At 47.0% G+C, this 11126-nt stretch overlaps 1 protein-coding gene and 1 non-coding gene across 2 annotated transcripts; both read right to left on the bottom strand.

Annotated features, from left to right (window-relative positions):
- Positions 1–2934: 2934 nt before the first annotated feature.
- On the bottom strand, positions 2935–10618 carry EIF5 (eukaryotic translation initiation factor 5). The gene is made up of 12 exons (XM_063399427.1): positions 10482–10618; positions 10119–10311; positions 7837–8116; positions 7517–7598; positions 7113–7285; positions 6675–6786; positions 5856–5995; positions 5189–5347; positions 4827–4988; positions 4412–4576; positions 3983–4117; positions 2935–3332 (listed from the first exon to the last, which is right to left on the bottom strand). The coding sequence occupies exons 3-12, from the start codon at positions 7906–7908 to the stop codon at positions 3240–3242; spliced, it is 1293 nt and encodes a 430-aa protein (XP_063255497.1). The 5' UTR covers positions 7909–8116; positions 10119–10311; positions 10482–10618; the 3' UTR covers positions 2935–3239.
- LOC134551787 (small nucleolar RNA SNORA28) lies at positions 6196–6319 on the bottom strand. Its single transcript, XR_010080687.1, has one exon. It is a non-coding gene; the product is annotated as a small nucleolar RNA SNORA28 (small nucleolar RNA).
- Positions 10619–11126: the final 508 nt, after the last annotated feature.

Genomic DNA, 11126 nt, shown 5'->3' with positions numbered 1-11126 from the left:
ACAGTTTGGAAAGACTAATGGGGGTCGGCTACTTTTGTTCCATCTCTCCTTGCCATTTCTGCTCACTGCTTGCACTGGGAGCCCAGAGGTGCTGTGATCTTTATTACAACTTTGTAGCAGCCCTCAAATGAATGTTCATTACAGATAGCTACATTATCTACCTTTCAGAGGTACCTCTCCCTTGCAAACTGGAAGACACCCACATGCTAAGCATTATTTATTGTAAATCAACTTTTTAAACTCTGTGGTACATCTGGACAGCAACAAATCAACCGAGCTGTTTGACTTGGGTGGAGATTGGGATCTTTTGGCAAGCCTCTTACCCCAAGGAACAGGGCAGATCTTAGGGGGAGGAATGGCAGCCTCCTGGTGATGCCTCACACAAGTGGCCCAGCAGAGGTGACCTCTGGGGGAGCACCACATCACTGGCAAGGGAAGCCACTACCCCAGCAAGGTAAAACACAAGCATTGAGCACATTTCTGTGCCTACTGCAGTCCATTCAAATCACTTTTCTCACCTTTAGTCCTTGCCTCACTACATCTTTTATTTCCACAAGCCCAAGCTGTGCATGCTCAGGAGCAGAGAGCATTTTTATGTAATACATATCCAACCAGATCCATCTGGGGAGGCACTGGCCTCTAATGACAACTTGTAGGTTCTAATGGACCAAAGTAGAACCAGGCAATTTTACTTCTCATGTGCACAACAAGAGCCAGGATTTCAAACCCCAGTTGAAGCTGCTGAGCCCCAAGCAGAACTGGCAGCCGAGCAGCTCCTTGTCATGCAGGATGAAGAGAAGCCACTGCCAGAGGCTGCTAAGCTGCAGCAAAGCTCCCAGTATTAGGCTCCTGCAAGGGGATGAGGCCAATGGATCTGCCACGAGACCCTGCACCTGCCCAAGGGCAGTGCTCACACCGAGGTTTTTTAGACACATGGTACAGCACCAAGTTAGGGAGTCACCCAACACTGTTTCCTTCCCAGGTGCCAGAAGTCTACCTTGGAAGCTTGGAGCAGATTTTATCTGAACTCCAAGTTGTCTTTTGAAGATGTTATTTTTAATCATATAGCAGAGGCAATACATTCAAAGATTCAGGAAACTTTTAAGTCAGACTTCTTTCCCTTAAGCAATAGTCAGACAAACACTCAATTTTTATGAGGTGGTGTAATCATTGGTTAATAATCTGAGACAGAAACAGCAACATGAATATGAAAGCAGGGTCAGAAGTGTAACTCAGCACAAGGAATTTCACAGTGGCAGCCTCAGCACTTCTAGAAGCCCCCCATGACTGAAATTAGCACTTTGTGATACACTCACTCTGATCCTGTGGCCTACTACAGACAAGAACCATTCCCTGCATGTTCCCACCATGTTTTACACCATATCTACCATCCTATAGCTTTGGTATGACATCATCACTTCACTGACCCTATGAAAAACTTTTTTTGGATGGATTTATTTCCTAGTTTCCCTGCAGGAAGGAACAGGTATGTCTTGCTAGTCTTTACATCCTGGGGGAAAAGACCAAACACGCAGAGATTATCCCTATTGGTGGCAGCCTGCAATTGCCATCAGGTCTGCCCTGAAGTGGGACCTCACTGGTGTCACCATTCGGAGCAGCAACACCACAAAACGTGTACTTAAGACAGAAACCTTCTGGTCATGAGAGCAACATGGTCTTATTAGGGTGTGCTCACAGCAGTTACACGAGGGAGGCATGTGCCTGCACCAGGAGGAACAGATGTCATCCTGGGAGGGTACACAGGGATTAGTAATCCATTTTCCAGGTTCCCAAACATGCATGGAAATGGACACTTTGGAAATACAGACCTGGTTTAAACCCAAGGGAGAACAGATTTTCTTTTTGACAAAAGCCAGGAATAAACCTGTCTCTAAGTTAAAAACTATGGGTTTGTATTACAGCAATAAAGATCCACCTAAGATAACAGGGCACTGAAATGCTCCATGGCTTTACTCCATTGTTCTAGCGCTGTTTGCCACAGCTGCTAGTGGCACCTGCAACACAAGACACTGCAGAACAGAACCTGCAGCTCAAGACACCCCTGCTTTCATTATCCAAACACAATCTTTGCTTTTGTCCAAGTTCTGCCAGAACCTGACTAGAAAAAGCAGCTCACTGTGCACTGCAGCCTGTCTCTCAAAACTTCTCACACTGAATCCAACACAAACCCCCAAAACCCACACCCACTCTCAATTTTCTTGGCAGGCAGCTGTGAAGGGCAACAAACCCTCCACCCTTAATTCCTCCCTGGCCAAAACCTTTCACATACCATGTCATATCAGGTCCCTGATTTTGATGGATCAGGTTTTTATTTGTCCTGCTTCTCAAGGAATCTGATTCCTTGGCATACAGGGCACTCACTTCCAGAAATCAGCAGGTGAACTTTGGGGACTTCTGCACTCAGGGGGCCAGATCTCCTCCTCTGCCCCTCCCTCCCCCAAAAAGGCTGGAGCTGGACACTGCTGGGCCTGTGCCCTGGTGACACTGCACAGCTGGACCCATGGCCACAGCCAGATCCTCAGGACAGCACACACCAACTGCAGCAGTCCCAGCTCCTGCAGCCTTACTCCTGGATTTGGAGCTGTTGAGAAACACAGGAAAGGAAAAAACCCAAGCCCAAACCCAAATCATGTAGTGATTATCAAGAAGTTTGTTTAAAAAAACCCCAAGCCTCCAAAGATCAGAATACAGACAGCTGTCCTCTTTTAAGAAGTTGGCAGCTGCACACTGTTGATTACCCAACACCTGCTTCTTGCCCAGGTTTCAAATCTCCACTGTTGGCAGCATCCAAGGTTGATGTGGGGTTTTTTTTGGTCTCATTTGAGAGCTTGTCATTGTATGATCGGCTTTGCAAATTTCATTGAGGTGTGTAAATACTTACTTGGAAAAGCAATAAGGGGGTGGAGTCACAAATGAAGATTGACCAAAACCAAATCCTTTATTTCCACAACTGTATAAATGTGCTCCAAGTATGTGTCCAACACAAGTTAGAAAAACAAAATAGAACATGCCAGTTGCAAACTAGATCAGTTCACCGACGTGCTGACTCCTTGGTATTAGGCTTAGTTACACAAGACCAGTCACAGTAAAAAGATACATTTTAGAGTACAAAGTAGCAGGATGTTAAGCCATTTGAGCTTGTGCACATACAAGTCACACTTCTGGCAGAAAATGCAGAGAAGTTTGCATTCCTATGCTGGAAGCTATGTTGCATCACTTTAAATGGCATCAATATCAATATCGTCGTCTTTATTGTTTGCAGGCTTCACAGTTTCAACTTTAGGTACACTGGCAGTTGTGGAGTACACCACCTGTGGAGACAAGACACTTCCTTCAACCACAGCACCCACTGCCACACCAAGCACTGAACAATTCCAACACCCACCACCCAATGAACCCCGTGACCATGAACCCCTGCTCGGTGAGGCAGAGCTGTGCACCTGCAGGAAGCTCCATCTCCTGCTCAGGGGCAGAATAACACAATACTGGGAGGAGAACAACAACCAACCAATCCCTGTGTAAAAACTCCCAGCCAGTCAGCTGGAGTGTCACCAACAGATTGTACCTAGGCCTGAACTGTGAGGAAAATGGCCAGCTATTCTTCCAGCAGCTTATTTAACAAACACACCCCCACTAACTCATATACAAGAGAGACGATGTTTGATACCTCCTGTCAACCTTGCACTGCATGAGGCTGCTACTGCAAGAGACTGTCACTGCAGAATGGTGCAGTCCTGGGCTACCCAGCTGCAACTGCATTACAGTGATCTCATGTAGACAGCTGATGACAATTAGCAACACTTCACAAAGCATTGTAAATGGAGTGTTCCTCCTGCTCCCAACATGCACAGGAATACCCCAAGTAACCCATTTCAGAGGGCACCAGGACAAGGTTACAAGACTTAACAATGCAGGAACAGCGCTGCCTTGGAGCTGCTGACAGTAAATGAGCCTTTCCTACCTCTATGTTTTCATCTTCATCTTCTTCTTCATTACCAGAAGATTCTTCTTCAGCTTCCTTTAGCCATTTAATAAATGGTTCTGCTTTGACACGGATTTCTTTGGCAAGGTCCTTTGAAACGTATTTCTTTGAGGCCTGAAAAACAAACTTTGTGTGAACACTGAAGGCTTTTACATCAGACTGTACCCAAACACTGCCTAAACTGGAACTGAGATCTCACTCACAGCCTTCCACAGGCCATTTGGGTGAAGGAGGCTTCTCGCTGCAAAAACTACACCACAATGGAGAGGCCAGATACAATAGGCTACTGGTTGTGTTTTAGAGCAAATTTACTAAGAAAACTTTTGGGATACAAGCATCATAAAGTCACCCCCAGACAGCTACCTTCAGATATTTAATTGCTACAGTACATTACATACTGCCCTTTACCTTTTCTGCCCAGCCAAGGATGACTTCTTCTTCCAGAAGATCTGCATCATACATTTCCTTCAAAATATGGGGGATTTTCGAAATAAGCTGAGACTGATGCATAGCTACCACACACTCGAAGCCATGGAGAAGGTACCTCTGAGCTTTTTTGTTGTTGTGGCAGAACTAGAATTGAAATAAAAGAAAAAGTGATTAAATGAGCTTTTTTACCCTCTTTCCAGACTGAATAGAGCAGAAGCAGCTCTGCGAGATTGTAAAATTTACAATAATTCATACTATCCTTCCCAGCAATTGCCTCTAGCTAAGGGGAAGCTTAAAAATAAAACACTACAAAAAGTCCTTCCCCATAGTACCAACCAACTGCTACAAAAAACTACAAACAGTTGTCATAACCCGTGCAGAAGAGATGGCTTACACGAAGGAAGTGACGTCTGTATTTTCTGATTTGTTCTCGAATCTTTTCGTCAAAAAGGACTTCAGTGAGAACAAGCGGGCCCATGGCCTTTACATCCAGCCTCTCTGCTTCTGCTACAATGTCTTTGTCAGAAGTATCGATGACACCTTCTTCCTTCTTTTTCTACAGGGAAACAGTTACAGAGAGAAACGTTACAATGCCACCTGAGTTCTGCATTAATGTTCTTTGCAGTCGTCCCTTCCCACCACTGGCAGAATCAGTACTTTGCAGAAACTTGAGCAGTCTCTTTTAGTTTCCTTACAAACATAGCGTACAACTGCAGCTGAGTGATTACATCAAGCCAACAACCAGAGAATAATTACCTTTACAAAATCAAATAATAAGTTGACTCTCTCCTCTATAGTTCTTTCCAGGTCTTCACTAAGTGTGAGGTTCTTCGCATGGTCGCTGATTTCATCCATTCTACGCCTCTGGGCTTCTTCTGTTGTGTCCTCACCCCAGTCATCATCATCCTCCTCCTCCTACAATACAAAACCAAAACAAGAGATCCACACACTATTACTGCAGGCTTAGTATCACCCAAAGATAGAAATGATACAGACTTGACAGCATTTTTCTAAAACTACAGAAACATTAACAGTACAATATGCAAGTCAAAGATCATGGAGAAAGTGCCAACATAGGATATAAGTAATGGAAGCTGGACCCAATTCTACAGCCACTTGTAGGGCTACCGGAACTGCAGTTTTACCATTCTACCTAGTACACAAGAGACAATACAGGTGCCTGAAGAGAAGTGGTAAAGGATAGGCAGCTTTCACTTGGCAAGGAGCACAGATTCTGGTACTGATGAGCTGATAAAGCTGCTATAGAGGAAAATCAGGGACCCTTCTATTCCAGCTTTAAGTTCTGGATACAGTAAGACCTTTAGGTGCAATGTTGACCAGTAAGGAATGCCAGTGATTTCAAAGGTTTAAATCTGGGCAACACACCACACACCCTTATCTCCCCACTTTCCCTTCTACTTACCACAACCTGTGGAGGAGTAATCTCCTCTGGTGGTGGGGGTGGAAGTGTCTCATTGCTGGACACAGAACCATTCTCTTTGTCCTTGCCTTTTCTGTTCTTCTTCTCCTTTTCTTTCTTTCCTGTACCAGTGTCACCACTTTCTGCAAGTGAATTTTAATGTTTTGTTCTATGAACTAAAGCAAACTAAGAAGTTCTTGCACCTCTGCCAAATCCCCAAGTGGGTTTGGATGCTTTCCTTAGCTGCAAGTTATGGGTAGTACCCATCCCCAAAAACACTCAGGGAAGATGTGCATTGGTGGGGAAACCCCCAGCTGCAGTCAAAGCCTTGTTTGTCACAGAGATTGTCCAAGTCTATATAACAGGTGACCTCACAAAGCAGAGACCCCTGGAATAGGTTAGACTTTTCTATTCTAGCAAGCTTAAATTGCAGCAGGCAATTAGATGCTTACTACAGAGTGTTGCTTGCACAGATCACAGTTCACGTTTACTACAGTTTTCACTCACTTTCTGCTCTCGCATTTCATGCTGACCTAAAGGAACAACTGCCAAGGGCTACTGCTAACTACCTCGCTTCCTTCCTTGTAAGTTTTGTTCTGCACAGGCAAATCCAGCTTTTAACAAATAGCTCTACTTGGGAAGGACACATTGTTAAGAAGACATTACCAGCACAGCTCCTTCATCTCGATCCCCAAACACACTCTAGGAGTATGCTGGTGCCTTTTTACACCTCAATTAGATGTGAGCTATTTGTTTTTCAACTTCCATAACACCAGTAATACAAAGTTCTCTTTATCCCCAGAACTATGGAAAGGCACTTACCAGGTGGGTTTTTGAGAATGAACGTGCAGAGTTTATGGTTTGTGTCAAGCATGCCTCGATAGCCACAGGCTTTGCAAGAGTTACCTATAGTTTGTTTCTTAGGATTGACATGCTGTTAAGAGAGAACAACCTCCAGTTAATTCACCACTTACAGAACAACTCCATTAAAGCCTAAACCTGATGTCTACATTATCATCTCCAAAAGGTTAAGGCAGAGATTTAAATACTTTGTATCATCCTGTAAAGTTTAGAACTAGCAATGTATCCCAGAAGTTATGAACTGTTAGGGATGTTAGAGAAAACCTTTCCAAAGTGTGTGAGAACGTGTACTCGATTTTCTGTTCACAGACACTCAAGTTTGCTTTTACTTTGCACCACTTCCACAAACATCTAATACAGTGTTTTCAGTGTCACTGTTAATGCAGACGGAGCACTCACCAGATCAGTTTCAGGATTCTCACACTCAGGACAGAGAACAAATTTTTTAATGAATCCATCCAACATGTCTTGCAGCTTATTCGCCTCATGAGATCCATTGACAATGTAACGGTCATTCTTAACATCAAACTGGGTCTGTGCTCCCAGCTCACAACCAAAAAATTTGGTAGGATCTGTAAAGAAAGAATTATAGCTACTACCACATACATATCTTTGTTGTGATTCTTAAAGAGCAAGTAAATATGCTACTGTTTCTTTCTGTCCATTATTTAATCCTGAGATAATCACATTTCTTTCTCACAAATCTTTAAGGAATAGTATTAATGCTTTACTAGCTAATTAACCCTACCACCTCAAATGCCAAAGCATTAAAAAATGCGGTGTCACTCCACAGTACTACTTACACGTTGGAGGCCGATTAAGCGCCTTTGCAACGTCAACCATGTTGACTATAACCGTCTTTATTCCATTTCCTTTGCCCTCCACCTAAAGAAAACAAACAACATCTCAAGGTTAAGTGCAGTAACAGCCAAACCCAGTGTGCATTTCCCATTTAACTACACCAAAATTCTGCTTTGAAGTGCCTCTCCTTCCAAGACCAACGCGCACTGAGTGCAGACCGAAGGAGCAGACCCCCTCCCTGCCTGAGTGGCCAAGGATTGCTGTGGCCTCTCCTTCCCCTCCTGGGAGAACACACCCCGCTCACAGCTGCTGAGGAATTTACCTTGGCAATCAGACGGGGCATTTTGTAGCGATAGAACTGATCTGAAACACTGCGGTTGACGTTGACAGACATTTTGCCTTATTAGTAGCTTTATCAATAAGATGAAGAGATCTTTGATTGCAGTTTTTTGGTATCTTCTGTCTGGAGAAGACGGGATGACATAAACGACTGCAAGAGTTCTCGGTCTCTGACATGAAAAAATTTTCGCCACTGAGGCTGTAAGGTTCTTGCTTGTATGCTATGTTTCCCCAATACAGGTACCAGTGGCTGCGCAACAGCTCTGCAAGTGTTAACAGAAAAAAAAAAATTAGCTTAATATACATCAATCCACTCCTGCTATAAAGCTATATAAGGGATTACATCTGAGTGAGAAAAAGGGAAAAGTACATTTGTTACACTATGCCTTTCTTCAACCTATAGAACTGAAATCCAGCCTTGCCTTGTACTGCTAAGGAACTTTTCTTTAACAGCACCACAATGCTTTCCACCCTCTCTTACTACCCTAAAACCACTGAACAGCTTCCAACTACTTTTTAATACAATAAACTCCAGCAGGAGTTCTGGGATCACTAAGGAAGGGTACACTCCTTGATTTATTATGCAGACCAGAGACTTGCACCATAAGGGTCATGTGGTATGGTTTCAGGCTGAAGGGCATAGGAAATCAGGAGAAAGATTTGGAAATCCATTTCAAACTCCACATCACAGCATGAACCTATTACTGAAGTCTGCCAAAATGTTGAGAAATATAAGTAAGATGAAGCAGCAACAATCTGTAGCCCAACATAGTTTTTACATGGCTTACCAGTTTTTGGATCGGAGTGGAAAAGAGTTGAAAATTACGTAATTCTCTCTCACTTATGGATTCTCATAGCAGCTTCTGTTGAGTTCTGACTTAACAATAAGCCTGATAAAGTCTGACAGAAGTTGCTTCACTGTAGAAAGCCTAGCAATGCAGAGGTACAGAGCAGTGCAGCAGCTTTTCCAGTTGATTTTTTTCTTGGGGGAAGGGAGGAGGGGGAGGAAGGGGAAGGAGGATGAATCCTATTATTAACGTTGCCTTGAGCAGTATTTACATATTTAAATTAACACGTGCCTCTCTAATCAGATCTAAGAGTACTTAAGCCACAACTGGTTGACTACACAGCATGGCTATTCTGACACGTCATCGTGTTGTTATCGTTAATGACAGAAGCGTTGACACATTAAAAAAGCCTTCTCACTGTTTATGCGTAAGAGCGTGCCTATGGTGCAACACGATCCGAGTCCTTCTGATCAGGTTTACAACTTCTTTACACAATAAGAACATAGACTTGTACGTGCCTTGTGTTCTACATTAGCCTTGATACAATTTTACCCCTTTTCAGCAAAAAGTACACTGCGGACTGTTTTAAACACACCACTTCCTTCCCCAGGATGTCTAAAAAGAGCCACCACGTAACCTGACCACGCGTTTGCAGAAGTGCTGAAGAAGCAGCTCTCTCGGTGACCGCGTTCCCAGAAGGAGCGTACCGCTTTTCCCTCCTTCCAGAGCGCAGCATTTGTCTGCTGCAGGCTGAAGCTCCCTCTCCTGGTCCCTACGACACCTCATCCCAAGCACCACCCCCCTATCCGCCGCGCACGGAAGGGAGCGCGGGACGGCAGACCGACTCCCTGCCGCACAGCGCCGCGTCCCCGCCCCGCTCGCGGTGAGTCATAAATGCAGCAATTAAGCACTGAGTCAGCGCTGGGGGCCATGGCGGAGTCACCCCGGCCGCGCATGCGCCGCGCCGCGCCGCGGGTCGGGGGAGCTCCGCCGCCCCCCCCGGCCCGGGCCGCCCCCCGAGCGTCCCCCGGGGCCGCCCCCGGGAGCGGGGCCGAGCGCCCCCCCCCGCGGCCGGGGGGAACTGCGCCACTGCCCCCCCCGGCCACGGCGCGGGAGGCACGGCCCCGCCGCCGCCATCTTGTCTCGTCGCATGGCGGCGGCGAAATGAATATGAATAAATAATTTAAAAAATAAAAGAAAGCTTCTCCCCACCAAAACACAAACAATAACCCCAAGGCTGAAGATCTACGGCTTTTAAAGCTGAATTTTGCTGTGCCTTTTTGTGTTGTTTCCCTCCCTCTCGCATTGCCTGTCTTCCCCCTCCCGTCAAAGTCCCGGGCGCTTCGTTACACAAAACCTCCGCAAATATCCACCGTTCACCGACAGCGTGAGGCCCCAGCCCAGCCCAAACCACCCGCCCGCCCCCCTTCCCCTCACCTCGCTACCTTCATCTGCCCTAGCCACTACTAACACTCACCGTTTTCGTCCAATAAAGACATAAACCCAACGCTGCTCGCCCCGGGCTGCGACGAAGCCGATTATGAGAGGAGAACAGGGCCGAGGGGGCGCTTATATCCAGACGGAGAGGGAGGCGGAGGCGGACGCCGCAGCCTCCGGGTCCCGGCGTCCTGGAGCGGGCGGTATCACCAGGGAGAGCGGTGCCGGGCAATCTGCGGGCAAGACACAATCAGGAGCATCGTTAGCGGCGGCACCTGTGAGGGAGAGGGAGGAGGAGGAGGGGGGAGAAGAGGGAAGGGGGGAGGGAGAGGCGGCGAGAGGCGCGCAGCTGAGGCAGTAGGGGCCGGCGGACAGGACCCGGCAATGGCTGCCCCGTACTCACCTCTAGAATGTTCTCGCTCCGACTGAACAACGCCAGAGCTGGGATCAATCAGCCAGCGGTGCGCCCCGCCCCCCACCATCGCCATTGGCTCACCGCTCACCTCGCAGCTAAGCTATTGGCTAAAACCTTGCCGCTCCTCTCGCCTATTGGTGAAAGCCGCTATCAATCAAGGCTTTGCCTCCCTCCCCCCCGTGCCCTCCCCCCGCCAGTGCCCCAAAGGACATCGCGTCTACAGCGACCGAGTCTCGCGAGAGAGCGCGGGACAGGGGGGCCGGGGCCGCGCGGGCCGGGCCAGTGCGGCGGGGCTGAGGCTGAGGCGGGGTCTGAGGGGCCGGCGGGGGCTGAGGGCGCTCCCGGCTTCCCCGGTCCCCTCCGTCCTGCCCGGTGTGCCCAGACACTGCCCCGGCGGGGCGAGCAACTCCCTGGAGGGCAGTGACCCAGTCCTTGACGTCTCAGCAACTATGTTACAAGTAATAATACAAATAATTTAAAGCAATTAAGTTGCTGAATAAGTTGTGTTTTTCCTGCATAGCCGGCTTTAGGGGTGTGAGAAAGAGCCTGTTATTTAACTCCAGTGTCATAGAGGCTCAGCGTTGGGCGACTCTCGGTGCCTGGGCTGCCTTACAAAGGATGACACAAGTGTCA

This window comes from Prinia subflava, chromosome 5 (assembly GCF_021018805.1).
Source record: "Prinia subflava isolate CZ2003 ecotype Zambia chromosome 5, Cam_Psub_1.2, whole genome shotgun sequence".
Classification (NCBI taxonomy): domain Eukaryota; kingdom Metazoa; phylum Chordata; class Aves; order Passeriformes; family Cisticolidae; genus Prinia; species Prinia subflava.
Note: the sequence above shows the minus strand (reverse complement) of the source record. Positions and strands in the feature narration are given on the sequence as shown.